At 47.0% G+C, this 21,921-nt stretch overlaps 1 protein-coding gene across 3 annotated transcripts; it reads right to left on the bottom strand.

The window, feature by feature from the left end:
• Positions 1 to 485: 485 nt before the first annotated feature.
• HDHD5 (haloacid dehalogenase like hydrolase domain containing 5) lies at positions 486 to 21,160 on the bottom strand. Of its 3 annotated transcripts, none has more exons than XM_032391041.1 (9): positions 21,009 to 21,160; positions 12,090 to 12,293; positions 10,675 to 10,787; positions 8,749 to 8,842; positions 7,147 to 7,180; positions 5,017 to 5,191; positions 2,327 to 2,515; positions 1,986 to 2,140; positions 486 to 1,488 (listed from the first exon to the last, which is right to left on the bottom strand). In XM_032391041.1, exons 1-9 carry the CDS (start codon positions 21,132 to 21,134, stop codon positions 1,451 to 1,453), a joined length of 1,128 nt encoding a protein of 375 aa, XP_032246932.1. In that variant the 5' UTR covers positions 21,135 to 21,160; the 3' UTR covers positions 486 to 1,450. The 3 variants fall into 3 exon arrangements, with proteins under 3 accessions (XP_032246932.1, XP_032246933.1, XP_032246931.1); XM_032391042.1 differs by having other exon boundaries at positions 486 to 1,485; XM_032391040.1 differs by having other exon boundaries at positions 489 to 2,140.
• Between the last annotated feature and the right edge of the window lie 761 nt (positions 21,161 to 21,921).

Here is a 21,921-nt window from a genome sequence, read left to right as displayed (position 1 = left end):
GCCATGTGGATAGTGGAGGTAGGATAGAGGGAACTGCAAGTGCAGAGGTCCTGGGACAGGAATGGGTATGGTGGACTGGCAAGGGAGCCAGCGGGGCTGGGACGACATGAAGTGGAAAGTGGAAGAACAGGATGGAAAGGGATCTGTGCTGCAGTAAGGAATGTGGGCTCTTCTTCTGGGTAAGACCAGAAGTCACGGGAGGGTTTTGATCAGAGAACAGGTCAAACTTAAGATGTGGCTTCTGGGGCGCTGAGGGGAGAGCCACAGAGAGGGAGGAGGAGATGTGTCAGGGAGGTCAGACTGGAGGCTGCCACAACAATGCAGGCCAGAGAAGCCAGCAGCCTGGAGCAGGGCAGCATTGAAGGCTGGAAAGTGCTCACACTCGGTACATTCTGAAGGCAAAGCTGCAGGATATGCAGATGGACTGGCTGTAGGAGATTAAAGAGAAGACAAGGATGAGTCCAGTGTCTTCAGTGCTACTGTCTACAGTCAGGGGGGGGGGGGGGGGGGGGGAGGCGGTGTGTGTGTGCAGCAGCAGGACCCAAGCCACCCAGGTGCTAGCAGTAGGGTTGGGCTATGTTTGGCTTTGGATACAGCCAAGCTCTGATACTTATAGAGTGAGCACAGCTCATCACTCCCTCCTTTGTGAAACATGTTCACTCAGCATACCAGACACCCACCCACTCGTGATTCCCCGCCTATTTCAGTGGCCACTCCTTCCCAATCTCCTATGTTCCCTCCCCTCTGAATGACTACCAGGCATGCATCCAAACAAAGAGGTCAAGAAGTCGGTGAGATAGAGCCAAGTAAAGAGTGTTTTGAGAAGAGGGGAGGGAGTCACCAGCTTGTGTCACATGCAAATGACTGCTAGAGTAACAAGAGGGCAAGGACCAGAGGATTTGGCAAACACGGGGTCGTGGATGACACAGACCGTGGAAATGGGTCGCTCCTAGAGGGAGGAATATAAGAAACACACACTTTCCAGGATCACTATAGGAAAAGCGCCTTCCTTCAGAAGAAACCATAAACACGATCCTTTCTTTTCCACATCAGAGGAGTTGTCAAGTACATGCCAAAGCCTGGGCATAACTAACTCCCAGACAGACTCGGGCTTTGCAGGCCAGGGGTGGGTTGGTGGTGGGAAGGAGAAAAAAGGTAGGAAAGGAGACATCAACACATTATGGGAGCAAAATGGCACCAATCTCTTTGCTTCAGGGTCACCCACATTGCTCACCCACTATCCTTCCCCCACAGGACTTTTTAGTACATTCCAGAAGCGCTTCACAATTGACAGCATAATGAATATTTATTACGATTATTTTAATTTAAAAAAATAAGCCTAAAACTCTCTGGGCAATAAGCTAAAATACAATAAAAAGCAGTATCATAGTGTTAGTGACGCACCTTGCTGGCATGCAGTGGTGCCCTCAGTTGCAGGCAAGGCTCTGCATTATTTCACACCACTTCCCCTTTTTCCAGAAGTCTCTACTGAAATGAAAGAAGAAACTGAGGCACAGAGGTAAAGGGACTGGCCCGAGGTCAGACTGCCAGGAGAAGCAGACAGGAACTGAGCCCAGAAAATCCTGATTGTTCTACCCCGGGTACAATTCTGTGGCTACTGCCCAGCAGGAGAAAAAGCCAGTGTCTTCTTCTAAGTGACCAGTAATATCCACCGTGGGGCCACAGAAAGTGTCACAGGAGGCGGCCCTGACTTGATGCCCAGTGATGTGGGCCAGAAGCCAGTCAACAGGACTCCCCTCTAGCTCCAGGGTCCCTCCCTCCCTTGTCTCCAACGAACAGCCCTCACTACAAAGCCCAACCCTCCTTGTGGAAAACCAGCTGTACAGCCTCGTTCACATCATTCACAATGTGGGACGCCTGCATGAGCCCTGGACTGAAGCTGAAGTCCCGGTGCCCATGGAATGGAGCCTCCACTGCATCCTGGGCGGGCCTAGTGGGCTCTGGGCCCTTGGGATTGTACACACCAGTGCACACCAGGATAGAGGCACAGCTCTGGGTTGCTGAGGGCCGCCGCTTCCACAAGCCATCGGCCCCCCGCTCCTCTGCCCCATCATGCTTCGCCATCTGCAGGTACTTGTGGAACAGGTTGGCACCGTAGACATCAGACATAGGGTTATCACTGGCAGGGGCAGCCATACCAGAAAAGGAAAGAACAGAAAACCCCAGTTCAGTGTTACAAGGCAAAGAGAGCAGAGGACAATTGTGGGACTAGTGTGTATTAGATACCGGGAAACAGGTGGGTGAGTAGGTAGGGAGGAAGGGCAGGGGAAGTCCGAAAGTGGTGAGGAGATGGAATAGCACTTACCCGATAGCATAGAGTTTCTGGATGGGAGCCGCCCAGCCCCGCCTCTCCGCCTGCTGCCGGATCAGGTCCTCTGCATACTGGTAAGTGAGGACGCTGGGTTTGCCCATCAGGCCCTCGTATCTCAGCTCTTTGCCTGTCACTTTCCGGTAAATGGTTTCCAGGCACAGCAAAAAGGTGCCGTGGCCAAACCTGCCAGAGAAGAGAGCTCAGCAGCTCAGGCCTCCTCTCTCTGGCTCTAAGCAGGACCCTATACACCAACCTTTCCCTCCAACACCCTGTTGGTGACAGATAAAGTGAAATTACTTCTAGTAAGAATTACATCTATTACCTATCTTTATGACCTGCTGTTATCGACTAACACTTGTTGAACACTAGAGTGGCATATCACATTTAACTCTCAGAATAACCCCATGAGAGCTGTCACCATTTTCATTTACAAGTGAGGAAACTGAGGCATACAGAGATTAAGTAACTTGCCCAAGGTGGTAGAGCTAGGATTACAACCCAGGCAGTCAGACTCCACAAACCTAAGTTTAAATTTGGCTTTAAATCTGTGGCAGATTACCGGTTGCCCTTCTCCCCTTCTTTCTCAGTGCCAGTTTTCAGCTCACCATACTGCAACTGGGTGTACAAAAGTATTCCCTTGCCTCCACTGCAGCTAGGTGTGCAGCCATGCGAGTAAGCTACAGCCAAAGAGTCCATGAAATCAGAAGTGCTGGGCTAAACCTCTAGGAAGTGTAAAACTGGGGAGCAGGTACTCTTTTCGACCCTCCCCCACTCTTTGCTGCTGTCTGGCGGCTGGAGCTTAGGCAGACATTTGGGACTATGCTGTGAAGGGCTAAGGATCACACAGCAGGAAGACAGGAGGAGCCTATGTCCCAGACAGGTGTGACATTCACACAAGCCCTGGACTGCCTACCTCATTCTTCTCTTAGATGAGAAAGGAACTTCTATCTTGTTTAAGACACTTTCAGGGGCTGGGATGCCTGGGTGGCAGTCGGTTAAGCGTCTGCCTTTGGCTCGGGTCATGATCCCAGGGTCCTGGGATCGAGTCCCGAATCAGGCTCCTTGCTCTGCAGGGAGCCTGCTTCTCCCTCTGCTGCTCCCCCTGCTTGTGCTCTCTCTCTGACAAATAAATAAATGAAGTCTTGAAGGAAAAAAAAAGACACTTTCATTTTGGGTTTTCATCCCTGGCTGCTAAACCAAATCTTAACTGATACTGTCCAACATATTAACGCTGTATTTCAGTGTCACTTATTTATATGATGAATTCTATTTTCAGTTTTTAAATTAGTGAATGAAAATTAATCTTAAATCTGATTTATAAATTGAAATTTGCACCTTGCTATTCCATTCCAGCCTACATAGCCAAACTCCCCTCCCCTAGTGTCGGCACACCCTAACTGTAGGAAGAATACTTCAGAGAAAATATCTAACCTCAGGCTGCAGAAATATACGTTGTAAAGTAACAAGAGAACACCGTAACACCCATCTCTTTGGCGTTACTGAGTCTTGTGACCTGAGGCAGTGTTGGGCCTGCTGCCCTCTGTTGACGGATCACTCACACAGCCCACTGGGAATTAGTAGCGGGGAGAGAAAACTCTGGACCTTGGCCCTGCAGATAAGAGCAGCCAAACAAGGGCGCCTGGGTGGCTCAGTTGGTTAAGCGACTGCCTTCGGCTCAGGTCATGATCCTGGAGTCCCTGGATCGAGTCCCGCATCGGGCTTCCTGCTCGGCAGGGAGTCTGCTTCGTCCTCTGACCCTATCCCCTCTCAGGTGTTCTCTCTCTCTCATTCTCTCTCTCTCAAATAAATAAATAAAATCTTAAAAAAAAAGAGCAGCCAAACAGTACAGTACCCACAGCTGCCCTTCCAGGAAGGCCCTCCACGGCTAGAGAGCCTACCTAACCATCAGAATAACTATTGCTCCCCCTGCCCCTACATCTTAAGGGCAGGAGGAGACAAAGAGGGAAGGAACCAGTGCCACAGGGAGGAGGCAAGAAGGAGCAGCTGTACTGCTAGGCCTCCGAAGTCATCCATTGTTTGGGCTCTATACACAAAAAATAACATATTCTGGGGGCACCCAGCAGGCTGAATGTGTGGAGCACGCAATGCCTGATCTCAGGGTTGTGAGTTTGAGCCCCATGTTGGGGGCAGAGATTACTTAAAACAATTTTTTAAATCTTTAAAAAAATAAAATAAAATAACATGTTCTGTTAAGATTCTGGAGAGCAGGGGCACCTGGGCTCAGTTGGTTGAGCATCCAACTCTTGGTTTCAGCTCAGGTCATGATCTTGGGGTCATGGGATTGAACCCCAACTCGGGTCAGCGCAGAGTCTACTTGAGATTCTCTCCCTCTCCTTCTGCCTCTGCCCCTCCCACTCATGCTCTCTCTTTCTCTCTAAATAAATAAATAAAATCTTAAAAAAGATTCTGGAGGGCAAAGGTCCTATGTTAAAGATCATCTCAACATATCTTCAGTGATCAGTCAGCTATACTTTTCATTTACTAATTAGTATGCAAAATAACCCCTTGAAAATCCTCCCAGAAGGCCAAGTTTCTGTGGCAAATACGGGGCCCCTGTGACCACCCAGAGTACCAGAATGATGGGAAGAAACTGTCAGCAGGATTGCCCAGGCAGCAGCTGGCAGTGGCCATGACGGTCAAGGCCAGGGACTCTGTGTCCTTACCTGGGCATCTTGGCTTCAGCCATCCAAAGGAGATCCATGTTGCTGGCCAGGACAGGGAGATGGGGATAAGGGGCCGTCGCCAGACCAGTCCCAGGGTTCCCATTGCTGAGAAGGACATCCATGATCAGCTGCAGGTTTGTCTCCCAGCGGACTGGCTCCCCAAGGAGAAGCACTCCTTTAAAGAGCAAAGGCATGGAGGTGAGGGTTACCGGGCACTCTGCCTGGCCTCTGTGGCAGAAAGGAGGAAGGTCCTCAGGAGGCCAGCTGATGCCAGCTGGTGCCACCCAACCACAGGCTCTTTCCCCACAGTACACACCCCTGGCAAGGGCACAGTTCCCAGAACCAGCCTTCAAAGATCCATTCACCCATTCACCCAGGGTAAACAAAGCCCAGGATGTGGGAAGGCACTTCCTAAAGGTTCCCATTTTCACTTGTATTCACCAGTACTTCACAGAAGAGGTTAAAACAAAGAAAACCAGCAGCCAAGTCTCAGGCCTGCTTCCTCCTGCCGACTAATGCTCTCCCAACCACCTCACCCACAAGTACCTGGCAAAGGGCTCGCCTTCCTCAGCCACTTCTCTCTCAGCCCCAGGAGCCAGTAAACCTAACAGCTAGGAGAGGAGGATCTAGAGTGACACAGACCTGCATTCCAAACCTGACTGTCCATTTTCCTTGTGATCGTGGGCAAGTTACTTACCTTCTCTCTAAGCCTCAGCCTCAACTACATCATAACGATACCTACGATTGTTTAGGGTGAAAATGAGATATAATTAACCCATGTTGGACACCTAACACTCAACACATGGTAGCTGCCAATATCAGCTACAAGACCAGTGACTGGACCAAACCAGTGGTCTCAATGGGGGAGTACTGCCCCCTAGGGAGGTGTTCTAGAAACTGGAGGATGTATTTTAATTGTCACCATGACTGACAATTAGTGGCAAGGATCGTGGGAGGGGGCCACGAATGCTAGATGCTCAGGACAGTCCCGAACAATCAGAAACTGCCCCCTGTCTATTAACATTTGAGTACCCCATCTGACCTTCACATGGGTGAATAACCTCCTTATAAGTAATTGAGCCTAAGCCCTAATTTCATTCTACATGTAAACACAAAGCTTTTAATAAACACCAATTTTCTAAAAATGCAACTATCATGTAAGTCAAGAGAAGACTGTACTTTATCTTTTCAAAAGTTTACCAATAGTTGTTCCTTATATTGGAAAATCACTTCACCAATGACAATGCAGCCCCTAATTTCTGAGTCACCGATAAATAAAATAAACCTATATCACACCTATAAACACACTTACATCAGTCTGCATTTGTAGCTGTAACATTCACGGTGATTCCATATTTGGTATAATCATTTTACTACTTCATTATATCTTCCTGAATAATTATTTACATATTGAAATACACATTACCTTACTAAAAATTTTCCTTTTATTTCTCCCTATTACAATTAGGGCTTTATACTGAACTAGTAAATTTTTAATATACATATACAGGACAGTTGTATTATCTATGAATTTCATTGCAGGGCAGTTAAGGGGACATTACGGTATTTTTGTTACACGAGGGGGAACTGGGTTTAATGGAGCTGAGAAACGCTGGCCTATACTACCTCTGGGAGCCTTTCCATGCTAAGATTTTCTACACTTAACAATTTTTCTGGGGATGCCTGGGTGGCTCAGTCATTAAGCATCTGCCTTCAGCTCAGGTCTTGATCCTTGGGTCCTGGGATGGAGTCCCGCATCGGGCTCCCTGCTCAGCAGGGAGCCTGCCTTTCCCGCTACCACTCCCCCACCCCTTGTGCTCTCTCTCTCTCTCACTCTCTCTCTGAAATAAAATAAATAAAATCTTAAAAAAAAAAAAATTATAAAAAAATAAATAAATAAAAACAATTTCTCTGGAATAACAGAGCAAGTGATACGGGGAAGGAAAGATTAAAAACCAATGTCTCAGAGGTAGTGAGGGGCAGATCTGAGACTGGAACCCAGGTGACCAGATAACAAACGCCTGCAGCCACCCTACCAGTCTACAGGCAAACAGCTGCAAGAGAACAGCCTGGAGGACCGAAAGGAGAACTGCCCAGAGCCACACCTACACCAGCAGAGGCCCTCATTACCTTCAATGGCAGGGAAGTCGTTCCTTGGAAGGGGCTGCCAAGAAACAAAGAAAAGGCCCGTCAATGCCACAGTCACTGTCCACTACCAGACAACCACACAACTACACCATAACAAGTGGCAATAGAAAAGACACATTCTAGACAGATCAAAGACCACCCCCACGATCTAGCCCAAGCCAAGGAGAAGCTGGATAGGACTGAGGAAGAAAATTCACAAAGAAAAGTGAAGAGGGGGCGCCTGGGTGGCTCAGTTGGTTGGACTTCTGCCTTTGGCTAGGGTCGGGGTCCCAGGGTCCTGGGATCGAGCCTCATGTCGGGTTCCCTGCTCGGTGGGGAGCCTGCTTCTTCCTCTCCCTTTGCTGCTCCCCCTGCTTGTGCTCTCTCTCTCCGTCAAATAAAGTCTTAAAAAAAAAAAAAAAAAAAGGAAAGAAAGCAAAGAAAAGTGAAGAGAGAATGAGCAGGACTCTCACAGAACACGCTGAGGGAAGCCACATATGGAGGTCAGCCAGGAGAAAGGTCTGGTCAGCTGTCCCTCTCCAGTGAAGACAGGATGTGAGATATGGAACAAGCAAGAGTCTAGAATCAGGTAGCTAAGATGAAGGTGAGCCTATGGAGAAAAGGGAGGTCACCAGGGCACAATGGACCATTTCTCTTGATATGATATGAAGAGGCAGGGGCCTCCACTTTACCAATCCTCTGGGGTCTGTTCCTTCCCTAAACCATTAGTCTTGGCTCTACCACTAACCAGCTATGTGACCTGCAGTAGGTCGCTTCCCCTGTGTGGGGCTCAGTCTCTGAGCTGCCCTAAGAGCTGTTCCAACTCGGACATTCTGGTTCCCCACATAATTTGCATGGTCCTAGGAGGAGGCTTTTGAAGGCGAAGAAGTGCTCTGTTCAACTGGGAAGCTCTAGAGGAAGGAGGACTAAGGCTACATAAACAAACAGAAGTAAGCTTGTATGTTTATAACTGCATTTCCCCACATTTTGACTGGTCTGACTTAGACTGCAGGCCATGGTGATAGAGAGTTCACATGAGGAAGGGGGGAGGCAAGGAAGGAGCCATCAAGAGCCAAGAAGTCATACTCTAAAGGATCAATGAGAGGCCCTGTGATTAGTGATCAGAAGAGATAAGACATCAAACCAGTGGTTCAAATATGAGCCAAACCCAAAAGGAACATGTGCATACTCAGAATTGCCAGTTACTTTTATAAGCAAGCTGTTTCTCATAAGGACAGCTCTCCATAGCAAGCTTCAGGATAAAGGAGCAGCAATGATTAATTTCACTAAGGTTAATGATTTTCCCAAGCAACACTCGAAAACCAGCTGGTAAAGAAGAAAACTCCTCATTGGAGATGCTAGGGCTTTGAAAGGAGTTCTCAGCTAATTACAAACAAGGCAAAAAGGAAAGCCCTCAGGGGCTTGTTGCTCCTCTGGCCATCCTTGTATATCTGGAGAACAAAATCCTTGGCCGGATGTGCCTCTCTAAGGTGGACAAGATGCAGCTCTCAGTGGGAGGGGTTGCAAGGCTAGTAAGAGGAACCCACATGGGGAACAAGAGGACAAAACTAAACATGAGACACCCAGGAGCATGAGCCTTATTACCGTGGTCTTCGGTCGCCGCTGGAGATCCACCATGTCAAGCACAGGAAAGGCCATCCGCAGCTCATCCACAGTAACCACATTCTCGAAGCCCAGTCTACAGCAAGGTCAGGGAAGCAAAGTTGGACAGTTCTGGGGGAAGATGCCTTTAAGGTGAGGGGAACCAACACAGTCCCAACCAAACTAGTGCACCCAATCCCCGGACAGGAGTGAAGCAGTGAGAGCCCAGACACAGCCCGGAAGGCCAACACCAATCCTGAAGGTGCTGGCAAAGGGGCCATGACAACACAAGCATAGTAGGGATGCACCCTGCCACAGTGACGCAGCAGCAGGGTGCCAGGTCCCACGCTGGGCACTACCAGGGCACAAAGGCACGCAAGAATGCCTGGCCTCAAGGAGCTCACCACATGCCCAGGGCCCATCTAAACCAGCAATCTGTGAACAGTGCTGGTTTTGAAGAGTTGAAAAGAGGAGATTTGTCACTGGGCTGGTAGCTGGGCAGAGTCCAGGGAAGTCAGACTTGAGTTAACTCTTGAAGATGAGCCAGATTCAGACAGGATGGGGAGGCCATGAAGAGCAGAAAGCCAGTGCCAACCTTATCTCTCCAAGACCTGCCTCCATTTTTCTGTCCTCAATTCCCACTTAACAATCTTAACTGGACATGGTTTCAAATTACTTTCAAAATTAATCTCCTGAAAATGCTGCTTTTGTCAGATCACCCAATAGCAACAGAACCTGCAAAGATTCCCCGTGCCCTCATAAGTAGGCTCACTGGCCTCTTGCCTTCCCTTCCGAGGTGCCACTCCTCCTGTTCTCTCTTATTCCCCACCCTATCCCAATCCAAACTCCTGCTTCAGGGATCCTCACCTTCCCTTCTCTCTCCAGCCTCCTTAGCTCCTTCCCTGCACAGAAAACCTTAACCATAACCATCTCTGAGCCACACCCCTCCATGAAGCCACCAGTCACAGCCGCTCCCAGAGTGTTCCCTCCCCAATACCTGGGACTCTCAGAACCTATACTGTGCTTCTAAGTTTTCAGTCATATGCCATCTTTTTTTTTTTTTTTTAAATGCAGATCCCTGCTGGGCTTGATGTCTACGATTGGGAATCTGCTTTTTTCTTAGAGAGTGGAGGGGGCTGCAGAGGGACAGGGGAGAGAGAAACTCTTAAGCAGACTTTATACCCAGCATGAAGCCCGATGCGAGGCTCAATCTCATGACCCTGAGATCCCGACCTGAGCCGAAATCAAGAGTCGGACCTTTATCGACTGCGCCACTCAGGCACCCCAATCATACGCTATCTTAAATACTCCTTTCCTTTGTGGGTGTGTTACTCCTGCCTCTCGTATGAACCCTTTGATGAAGACAGAGTCCCACGTGCTGTTCTTGGTCCCCATCGCCCCTAAAGAATGTGCAGCATGGGGCTGGTACCCAGGAAGTGCTCAACACAGGTCTGTCAAATGAGCAAATGAATGTGCTACTTGAGAACAAGCAACAACTCTTCTGCCTCTTGAGTGTGCACAGACCCACAGGTTCACTGTGGATACTTAATATTAGCTGAGAAGTTGATTGAGCACGCTGAGCAACAGTACTAGAGCAGTGGTTCCAAACCTAATTAGAGAATCACCTAGTCTTCTAACATACAGACTGCTGATTTTTCTCTCAGACCTAGTGAACCAAGAATCTGTATTTTAAGCTCCCCAGTAGGTTCTGATTCAGTGGGCTGACTTTTTGGAAACTCTGGCACCAGGACTGGCCATACCTGGGAGCCAGTCCCTCCCTCGAGAGCCCACTATGTATCCCTTAAGCCCTGGCACCGTGCAGCCAGCACACCTCATTATGGCCCTGTCCACACACCCCCCAGCCATGGGAGAAAAACTCCAGCCCTGCCCCCTCCTCTTCAGCCAGAACAAGAAGCACCGAAAGGATACACTCGGGCATTTTCCACCAGGGGCCCCTGCCCAGACACCAGCATCCGCTTGTTGTGATATTGTGAGAAAAGCTTCATGGGACTGTGAGAAAGAATGACTTGGTCCGGCTCCACCTGTAGGGACGTCAAAAGACAGAAGAAAACAGAGGACACACAAAGTTGATGGGAAATAATGGGGAGACGGGTGGCTTCTTTCACTTAGGAAGGGAAAAACTGCCCAGAAAAAAAAGTGGGGAGCCCTTTCTGGCACCCAACACTTCTAGACACTACCCAAACAGGTGTGAGAAGAACCTGTCTAATTTGGCTCTTGCCACAGAAAACGAACAAGCAGGAAATGCCATCAGTCGTGGGTTGTGACCATTCACCAATCCTATTCTGCTCAGTTCCTCCATCTGGAGACCTCAGGGTTTATGGGCATGTTCTTTGTCACAGTCACAGAAATATGCCTCTGACTTTCTGTTTTCAATTCTACTTAAAGACTTAGCTTTTGGCTAGGGGGTGGGGGGGGGTGCGCCTGGGTGGCTCAGTCGTTAAGGGTCTGCCTTCAGCTCAGGTCATGATCCCAGGGTCCTGGGATCAAGCCCCACATCGGGCTCCCTGCTCGGCAGGAAGCCTGCTTCTCCCTCTCCCACTCCCCCTGCTTGTGTTCCCTCTCTCACTGTGTCTCTATCTGTCAAATAAATAAATAAAATCTTAAAAAAAAAGACTTAGCTTTTTAACATTTATAGTACTAATTCCAACGATGCAGCCAATACTCAAAATGTTTTTGGAACCCTCTCCGGAAACCATAGAAAGGAACCAGTTGTACTCCTTTGTTCTGCATTCACCCCCAAACAGTGTTACCCAGTCAATGAGCCACTTTATTTACTCTTCTGGTTCCAAAGGGCTCTTTCGAAGAACTCAATCCCCCTTAATAAAGAAGGACGTGTCAACGCTGATATACCACGTGGAACTGCAAGTGGGTGAAGAGGGACTGCTTTTCAGGGACAATGCTCATTCAGATATGTACCTCTTATTTATGAGAAACAAAGGCTATTATCTCAGAGTCCCACCAGGTATATAGATATAGAGAAAAATGTGACCCTCACTTTCCAGGGACCGACGATCCAAAAGAGACAACTCTGATGCCCAGAAAAGAAATGGATACAAAGAGAGCAGATTGATACTGCCAAATCCATGCGCAGAATTTTTGTGCTTGAGGTGAAGTCATACATAAAAAATGCTCCTGCTATAAGACTCTACTCATGAGGCTAGGCTTGAGCTTTGAGTTATTTTCTACTACTGACCCAGCAGGCCATGCCCTAGGGCTTATCAACACTGTACCCCAACCCAGGAAAGGCAGCTTAGTCAGAGTTGGAATGGGAGTTCCACTGGCAACCAGCTCTTTGGGCTCCCATTTCTCTGGTGCCTCCTTACCTTGAACCCCAGCAGGGCTGACAGCTCCTGAGCTTTGCTGTGTTGTAAGATGTTCCCAGCATTCGTGACAAAGACCACAGGCACCCGCAGCTGCCCATGAGCATTCACCAGCCTGCGGAACGCTTCCAGAGCAGCAGGGATCACTCTGTGACCCCGTACCAGCACTCCATCAATGTCCAACAGGAACCCAAAAGTGGGTGGGCTCTGCACAGAAGGAAGAGAATCCCCACAGCCTGATTCAAGAGGCAAAGGGGAAGAAGGAAAAGACCCTCACAACAAGGGGTGCCACATTATCCCCAGGTCACCCAGAGCTTTGAACAGAAAATGAGGACATGGGATTTCTGATAGGGCAAATCCATCTATAACAAAGAATTAGTCCCTCTTCACGTATTTTTAAGCATGTAACTATTTGGTTAAAACTATCTTCACATAATTAATATAAAAGAATTTTTTAAATGGGAAGTAGAGAAATTCAAAAACATCCCAGGACTTTAACATGACTGATGTTGTTTCTTCTTTTTCTATTCTTTTGTCACGTAGACAACTACACTTTACATGTTCACTTTCTCATCTTGTTGTTTGACATTCAAATATTTTTATATGTTACAACAGCCTTCATAATCTTTTACAGTTTTATTACAACAACACACACGGAGTTTTAAAAAAAAAACTCATTTGCTACAGATAATATTAAAAAAAATTTAAATTTCTTGCCTCCTTCCACCCAGTGCTATTTCCTTTCTTATAGATCTCCAGAAACTATGTGGATAGATAGTAATAATTTTTATCTGTTAACTAACACATAAACAGTATTATATTATACTTTCTTTTCCATCTGACCTTTTTTAAGATAGTATCTCTTAGTTATCTTTCCATATCAATATACAGAGCTCTTTCTAAACATCATTTCTGACTACATATTTCTGAGTGAATATTCCACTAACATTATATTTCCCCTATTTTGGACACTTAACGTTTTCCTACATTTTTACTACTATAAATAATGCTATAAGGAACTTCTTCATGCTTACTGATTTTTCCCTTAAGCTAGATTCTTAAAAGCAGGAGTAACAAGACAAGAGAGTGCAAACATTTTAATAATATAACACCTTTTGACAAACTGTTTTCCAAAAACATGTACCAATTTACATGGCCACTGTTAACACACTTTATCCTTGCCCGTACTGATTTTCACATGTATCAAAGAGTTTGTTAATTATCAAACATCTTGTTAATTTAAAGGTTTAAAAAAATGGTATCTCAGGGCGCCTGGGTGGCTCAGTCATTGGGTGTCTGCCTTGGGCTCAGGTCATGATCCCAGGGTCCTGGAATCGAGCCCCCACATCGGGCTCCCTGCTCAGCGGGAAGCCTGCTTCTCCCTCTCCCACTCCCCCTGCTTGTGTTCCCTCTTTCGCTGTGTCTCTCTCTGTCAAATAAATAAATAAAATCTTTAAAAAGAAAAAAAGTGGTATCTCATTTCACTCTGCATTTCTTGGGACTTATAAAGTTGAAAACTGTCTTTCTTTTTAAGTTTTGTTTTTTTTTTTTAGTAACCTCTTCCCCCAACATGGGGCTCAAACTCATGACCCCAAGATCAAGAATTGCATGCTCCACTAAGCCAGCCAGGCACTCTAAACACTGTCTTTTTTTAAAAAAAGATTTTATTTATTTATTTGTCAGAGAGAGCACAAGCAGGGGGAGTGGCAGGCAGAGGCAGAGGGAGAAGCAGGCTCCCCGCAGAGCAGGGGGAGCCCGATGTGGGACTCGATCCTAAGACCCCGGGATCATGACCCAAGCCGAAGGCAGTCACTTGACCAACTGAGCCACCCAGGCGCCTTTTTTTTTTTTTTTTAAAGATTTTATTATTTGACAGAGAGACACACAGCAAGAGAGGGAACACAAGCAGGGGAGTGGGAGAGGGAGAAGCAGGCTTCCCGCAGAGCTGGGAGCCCAACATGGGGCTTGATCCCAGGACCCTGGGATCATGACCTGAGCCGAAGGCAGATGCTTAACGACTGAGCCACCCAGGCATCCCTAAACACTGTCCTTTTTTTTAAAAAAAAGATTTTATTTATTTATTTGAGAGAGAGCAAGCAAGTGCATGAGCGGGGGGAGGGACAAAGGGAGAGGGAGAAGCAGGACTCCCAGGGAACCCGATACAGGGCTCAATCCCAGGACCCTGAGATCATGACCTGAGCTGAAAGCAGACACTTAACGGACTGAGCCACCCAGATGCCCCTAAACACCGTCCTTTTTATAAAAAAAATTCATTCCAGGGGCACATGGCTGGTTCAGTCTTGCTCAGTCAAGAGCAAGCAACTCTTGATCTTGGGGTGGTGAGTTCAAGCCCCATGTTGGGGGAAGAGATTACTTAATTAATAAAAATTTGAAAAAAAAAAGTTTAGGGGTACCTGGGTGGCTCAGTCAGATAAGCATCTGGCTTTTGGTTTTGCTCTGCAGTCAGTGGGGAGTCTGCTAGAGATTCTCTCTGTCCCTCTCCCTCCTTTCCCTCCCCCTGCCCTCACCCCCACTCTCTCAAATAAAAGAAATCTTTAGAAAAAAAAGTTTAAAAATAAATACAAATAAAAAATTCATTCCAATTCTTACTAACATATAAGATTTTTTTTCAAATTTCAAAATAATTCAACCTAACCTGTTTGTTATTTTCCTTTTGTTGGTGCCCAATAGGTCAAGCCATTGTTACTGCATACACCTACTCTATTCATAGGGCTCTGTCTGTGAGGAGCAAGTGCTCCAGGCCCTGTATTTTTCAGCTGGGGTCAAAGAAAAAGCAACCAGTCTAAGAAACAATTAAACCCACGAAACTGCAGCATTTTCACAAGTGCAAATCAATTTCTGAGAACTTAAACACTCAGTAAATAAACAGAATTAAACAAAAGTAGTTTCTTAGAAGAGAATTTTGAGCTAGGCAATGGAAGAGTTAAATACATGCCTTCATTTAACAAGTATCTATTGAGAGCCTGATGAGCACCAGACCAGACAAGCAGTCAGAAGTAGCCTCCATCTACACAGATCAATGGGGAAGACAAATAAGCAGCCACAGGACAGTCTGCACTGAGTGCTACATTAGGAGATGAGGGGAAGTAAGGCACCCTAAGAGCTTTAATGAGGGGTACCTAACCTGTAGGAGGTGGCGAAGACTAGCCATCCTAGGTCTCATAGGCCAATTTAAGGAGTTTGTAACAGGAAAGTGACATTGTATCAGACCTGCACTGTAGAAAAATCTTGGCTGCAAAGTCAAGATTGAGTGAACTGAAGAGTCAAGTTGAAGACCAGTTGGGACCAACTACAATCTAAGACAGAGATGATGGTGGCTTTAACTAGGTCTTACTAGGTAGTGGCAACAAGAATGGTAAGAAGGGGGCAGGTTATACACAGAAGCAGAACAGCCAGGACCTGGTAACAACAGGATGCAGGGCCGAGGGAGGGAGGGGCCACAGGGACCCCCATACCTTTTTTTTTTTTTGGCTTGGGACCCTGGGAGGGTGGATGCTGGTATTACTCACTGACCCAAGAAACTCTAGAGGGGCAGCAGCTGGGAGGTCAGGGAGGGCAGAAGATATATCCCACTTTGGACCTGTCAGCCATACAAGTGGAGACATCAGCACTGAACAGAAGGTCCTGGAGATGAAAATTCAGAAGCTCTCTGCTCTTACAGAATAGCTGAAACTTGGGAAGGGAGAGAAGAGCCCGAGAAGCACAAGCAGAGTAAGAGCAGAAGCAAAAACTGGAAGAACATCACCATTTAAGGAAGGGCCACCTAAGAGTCACCAGCAAAAGAATGAGGAGCAACAGTCAGTATGAGGAGGAAAATCAAGAGGGTGTGGGGTCAAGGAAGCTGAGGGATAAGTTTCTGGAACAAGTTAACTAGGAATGGAGTGACTGTAGAGTAATGATCCCATCTCCCCTCCGCTGACAGGGCCCTCCCCCCCAGGGAGGCAGTCTTCCAGCTCCTTCATGCTAGCTTGTGCACAGGACCTTTCAGCTTTCGACAATGGCAGCTTTGGCGCCAAGTCAGAGGTGGGAAGGGGCCCTGGAAAAATAGAAGGGAAAGCAACTCAAATCAGCAAGACAGAAATTCTGACCACCAGCAAACACAACTGCCAGGGAGAAACTTGTCAAATCCCACATGCTGAAGAGAAATAACTAAACAGTGTCTCTACTCTTGGCTCTGAAGGCTGATCCTGTTGCACTGGATCTGAGTAGATGGGTAGACTGTACTGAGCTCTGAGCTGGACATATAACAAAGGTATGCTTACTTAATCCTTGTACCAACCCTCTGGGGGTGGGTGTCATTATCTCCAACTGACATTACCTGGCAAAAGGGGCCTGGTTTATACATAATGCTCAATATGGATTCACTGGATAATCTGACTGAATGAATAAGAAACCAAATTCAGAGAGAAGAACTAGTCAAAGGTGATCCGTTCACAAGTGCTCCATCCAGATGTCAGCCTTAAACTGAGCTGTGGCAAAGTCAGAGCTCATTCAGTGGCCCCCCAGGGCAGCAAGCACCTCAGAGTAAGGAAGGGATCCAAGAGGTACCAAGAGATCTATGTTGGAACATGCTGTTGCCGCACCTCCTGCCAGCCCCCAGCCATGTGAGTTTGTGTTCTTCTTCTCAGTGTGCTCATTCACCAGATGGTCCTCAAGGTTCTCTGGAGCCCCTCCCTCTTCCTCAACAAACCCCACTAGAATGGGGGTCCTAACCAGGGGCCCATGGATAGATTTCAGAGTGGCTATAAAACCCCTTAAAACTCTATGTGCATTTTTCCTGGGGAAAGGATCTATGGCTCTTTTCTGATTTTATCATTTTATTCTTCTCAAAGAGAATAACTGCACAGGTCCAGAGGGAGGAGGGGTATGATTTTCCCACCCCTGGCACAGTGCTTAAACTCCCGTAGGTACTCAACAAAGGTTGACTGAATGTTGAAGGACCCATAGGATGAAAGTTCAGCCCTCAGGTAAAGGCGACCTTTCCCCTCAGGCACTTCCTGACCACCAAATCCCTTCCTAAGGGAAAACAGTTGGTGACTCTTAGAAGACAGGTCCCTCTGGAGGTAAGGACTATGTTGTTCTAGAGCATGGTCTGCCTTCTTTCTTGTACTACACGGACACACAGCATACTGTTCTGAAAGCTTACATGTAAAACTCACATACCCATAATTTTGAGACACTCAGGGACATTTTAAGGACAGGATTTTAAGTTATATTAAGGGATTACTAATGTTAGGTATAACAACAGCATTGTAGTTATGTTTAAAATGTCATTTTTCTTAGAGGTACATATAGAAGAATTTAGGGATTAAGTGACAAGAAATCTGCCATTCATTTTAAAATCTTACAGCTGGGGAAAAAAAGGGGGGAGGGGCGGGAGACAAGCAAAGCAAGTGTGGCAAAATGTCAATAACTGGTGAATCTGGGTTCATAATATTATTCTGTTTTTGGATTTTTGAAAACTTAGCATAGTTTTAAAAAATAAGATGTCTCATTTGTGCTGATGGCTACAAAATTTAACCATACAGTTTTAATGGTCTTAGTGGCCATGTCCTAAATAGTCACAAAATTTGCTCTCTTAGAAATAAGAATCCACAGCCCCTGCTACTTAAAACATGAAGGTTTTCAGGACAACTTAGCAATAACCTTAAGGCTCCCTCATCTCTAACTATATAAATGAGTAATCATATACCTCCAATCCTCAGGTGAATGCATATAGAGAAATCAGGCACCCAGCAACAAGAAAGTAAAGATGCAAGTCAACTGTAATAAATGTGCCACACTACTGCCAAGATATTAGTAATACAGGAAACTGGGGGGAGAAGGCATATATATAGGATTTCTCTATACTTTCTCTTCCATCTGTCTAACAATGCTCTAAAAAATAAAGTTTATTAATTTTTTTAAGTGAAGGTACCTAGACAAAGAGAAAGAGGCTTTTTCTCTTCATTTTTTTTCATTTTTCTCTTCATTCTCTTCTGTATCTGTATTCTGATTTTTCTTCTTTATCACTTGGATTTTTAAAAACCTCGTCCTGGGTATTAAGCCAGATCTTCTAAGTAAAGTTCCTATCTATGGCAGTGATAAAATGTGTGGTTTTAAGATTAGTTTGAAGTGGGGGCGCCTGGGTGGCTCAGTTGGTTAAGTGACTGCCTTCGGCTCAAGTCATGATCCCAGGATCCTGGGATCGAGTCCCACATCGGGCTCCCGGCTCAGCGGAGAGCCTGCTTCTCCCTCTGACCCTCTCCCCTCTCATGCTCTCTCTCTCTCTCTCTCTCAAATAAATAAATAAAATTAAAAATTAAAAAAAAAAAGATTAGTTTGAAGTGAAAGGACTACTAAGATGTTCCTTTGTGTTTTTGCTTCTTAATTGTAATTAGTTTGGTAGGTTTTCAACAACAGCATTAGAACTATTGTCTACTTTACTGTCTACTCCATCCACTTCCACATTTAAGAGAACTTACTATGTGCTAGTCACTGTGCAAAGTACCCTACATATATCACAAAAAGTACCCTACAGATATTCTCACAAAAACACTGCACAGTAAGTAACATCCTCAATACATAGATGGAGAAATTGAAGCTTAGAAAGCGAAGTAATTTGCCTTAAGTCAAACAGGACAGGCAGGATTCAGTTCTAAAGCTAGTACTCTGGAGATGAACCATGAGAGACGATGGACTCTGAAAAACAAACTGAGGGTACTAGAGGGGAGGGGAGTGGGAGGATGGGTTAGCCTGGTGATGGGTATTAAAGAGGGCCCGTTCTGCATGGAGCACTGGGTGTTATACGCAAATAATGAATCATGGAACACTACATCAAAAACTAATGATGTATTGTATGGTGATTAACATAACATAATAATAAAAAATAAAAAATAAAAAGCTAGTACTCTGAAATGCTGTGCTATGCTACATCCCTTTCTTCCCTTTTCCTACTCTATCAGAAAGTCACTTGGTGGGGTGCCTGCGTGGCTCAGTTGGTTAAGCATCTGCCTTCGGCTCAGGTCATGATCCCAGAGCCCTGGAATCGAGTCCCGCATCGGGCACCTTTCTCGCCAGGGAGCCTACTTCTCCCTCTGCCTGCCGCTCCCCCCCTGCTTGTGCTCTCTCACTCTCTCTCTCTCTGTGACAAATAAATAAATAAAATCTTTAAAAAAAAAGAAAGTCACTTGGAAATATCTCAGGACCTGCAAAAATGCTAAAGTCAATACAATAGTTATAAATGACAGCAAAGTCCTTTCCACAACATATTCTCATTCCATGCTTCCAGTGTGGCCACTTTGAGCTCTGTGACACTGGTCAAGTCACTTAACTTCTTTGACTCTTAGCTGCTCCATATCCAAAATGGTAACAAGTGATAACATAGCTGTTAAGAGCTAGAACTCTAGCACCAGACTGCCCTGGATTCCAGGATTCTACCACTGACCAGCTGTATGCCCTTGGGAAAGCTGCTTAACCTCTCTGCTTCAGTTCCTCCATCTGTAAAATGGAATAACAGTACCCACTTCATAGAGTTGTTATGAAAAGTGTACAAATTAATAATTGTGAAGTGTCGGGGCACCTGGGTGGCTCAGTCGTTAAGCGTCTGCCTTCGGCTCAGGTCATGATCCCAGGGTCCTGGGATCGAGCCCCGCATCAGGCTCCCTGCTCCGCGGGAAGCTCCCTCTCCCACTCCCCCTGCTTGTGTTCCCTTTCTCGCTGTGTCTCCCTCTGTCAAATAAATAAAATATTTAAAAAATAATAATAATAATTGTGAAGTGTCTGGCACAAAGTAAGTGCTATGTGTTTTTGAAAATAAGTATTTAAAGTTATCAAAGGGTTACTGTGAAAGCACTATAAAAATGTACAATATTATTACATACAGAAATTGATTTTAGAAAACGAAGTTATCCTTTAAAAAAAAAAAAAGACAAATGGCCCAGAGGAAAGTGAGGGTAACAGATCTGCCCACCTGGTTTAGAGTGCTGGCACAGTCGTCCCCCCACTGTTTGACCTTACAAAGAAAAGTACTTAAAAACTTGACTCCAAGCTTCAGCTTCCTTACTACAGGGTTAAATCTACCTCCAAAGTTGCTGAGAGAATTATCATCACTTAAGTACCTGGCACAAATTAGGGACCCTGCGCCAGTTCTCTTCCTCTCGCCCCCCAGATCTTCCACGTAACAGCTGCTCATTATGAGTAAGGCTCACAAGCGAATGGGACCAAAATAAAAAGCCCGCACAAAACCCACTTTCATCTCTGGGCTGTCCATTTATAGGTGCAGTCCATCGCGAATCTCCAAATTTCTTTCAAACGTAGTTGAAAATCAGGGGCGCCTGGGTGGCTCAGTCGTTAAGCGTCTGCCTTCGGCTCAGCTCACGATCCCAGGGTCCTGGGATGGAGCGCCACATGTGCTCCCTGCTCCACCGGAAGCCTGCTTCTCCCTCTCCCACTCCCCCTGCTTGTGTTCCCTCTCTCGCTGTGTCTCTATTTGTCAAATAAATAAAATCTGAAAAACAAATGTAGTTGAAAATCAAAACCGAAAGACTCTCATCCTGAAAAATCACAGAGGAAGTGCAGGAATCATACCCTGGCCGGGAAAATAGGAACACAGAAACTGCAGAGTAACTTTGGAGACGAAAAACAGCGAGCGGCGAAGAAATCCTGGTGCGCGTTTTGGGCGTGTTTTGTTCATTCTCTAGCTGAAGTAACTTTTCATCCAGGCCGAAGGCATGACAAACTCCCTGACTGAGGGGGAGGCAGGGCGTGCTAGGGACACTCGTGCTCAGGGCAAGAACGAAGCGCACTTGAGATCAGTGGCCTCTTCCAGGAGCAACCCGGCCCGCGGCCCCTCCCTCCCCACGGCTCCAGCCCCACCCCCAGCCCTGAGGACCTGCTCGGCAGGAACTCCGGCGTTCTCACCTGTGCGGCGTCCACAGAGTAGCCTCTCCCAGGGCAGGGCCCCGGGAGCCCCAACGACGCGCGCGCTGCCCGCCACCAGAGCCCCCGCGCCGCGCGGACCGCCGCGAGGTAGCGGAGAACAGCCATTCAGCCGCCCGTCGCCCGCACGTGCAGACAGCACCAGCCCGGGTCCGTGGCCCCGCCCTCGCCGCACAGCCAGTCAGCAGCCGGGGAGCGCTCGGGCCGGGCGGCGCCTGAGGCATTTCGGGAGTTGTAGTCCCACATCCGTGTCCCGGAGCCCGGCCGGGCGCGGGGCATGTTAGGCCCGGGGTCTAACAGGGCTCTGAGTCGAGCAGGGCGCGGGGTCAAGCAGGGCGCTGGGGGAGGCTGGGGCCGGGGCCGGGAACCGGCCGGACGCAGAAGGTTCTTGCCCCGCGAGCCAGGGATGAGGGGTGGAGGGTGGGGCGGGTGAGGTTCCTGTTGGAGGGGAGAGAGGCAGGCAAGGTCCCGCCTCTTAGTAGAAGGAGACTTGAGGTACGCAGGCCAGTGTGCACGGACTCTGTACCTGCGGACTTCCTGGAACATGCGTTTCTGATTGAAGTCGCAGCTCCCTCAACCCTCAGCGACTGTCAGGGAGAAGAAACTAATATTTATTTGCAAGGGGGGGGCGGAGGAGCAAAGCTTTCTTTTGATGTTCTAGTGCCCTGAACCCCAGTCAATCAAGGAATACTTATAGGATACTAATTAGTCATTCTTGTCGTCTTTCAGTAAATATTCTCTATGGTCCTCCTTCCTGCCCAGCTCTGTGCTAACTCCTGGGGAGACTATATACATAAATAATCCCGCAAACTCACACTTTGTAGGGAGGTTGAGACAGGACTATAATACAAGGTAGAAAATAATTGTCCCGAAAGAGGGAAAGCACAGTTGTTTC

This window comes from Phoca vitulina, unplaced genomic scaffold (assembly GCF_004348235.1).
Source record: "Phoca vitulina isolate PV1807 unplaced genomic scaffold, GSC_HSeal_1.0 scaffold59, whole genome shotgun sequence".
NCBI lineage: Eukaryota > Metazoa > Chordata > Mammalia > Carnivora > Phocidae > Phoca > Phoca vitulina.
The sequence above is the reverse complement of the archived record's forward strand: the minus strand, read 5'-3'. Positions and strand labels throughout refer to the sequence as shown.

What these genes read in the sequence shown, in the direction of transcription:
- HDHD5 (XM_032391040.1), bottom strand. Translation starts at nt 21,134, where the DNA reads ATGGCTGTTCTCCGCTACCTCGCGGCGGTCCGCGCGGCGCGGGGGCTC. An exon ending in ACTCTGTGGACGCCGCACAG is followed by an intron (nt 12,294 to 21,008) that starts GTGAGAACGCCG and finishes CCTTCTGTGCAG; the next exon opens with AGCCCACCCACTTTTGGGTT. An exon ending in GCTGAAGCCAAGATGCCCAG is followed by an intron (nt 2,516 to 5,016) that starts GTAAGGACACAG and finishes CTTCTCTGGCAG; the next exon opens with GTTTGGCCACGGCACCTTTT.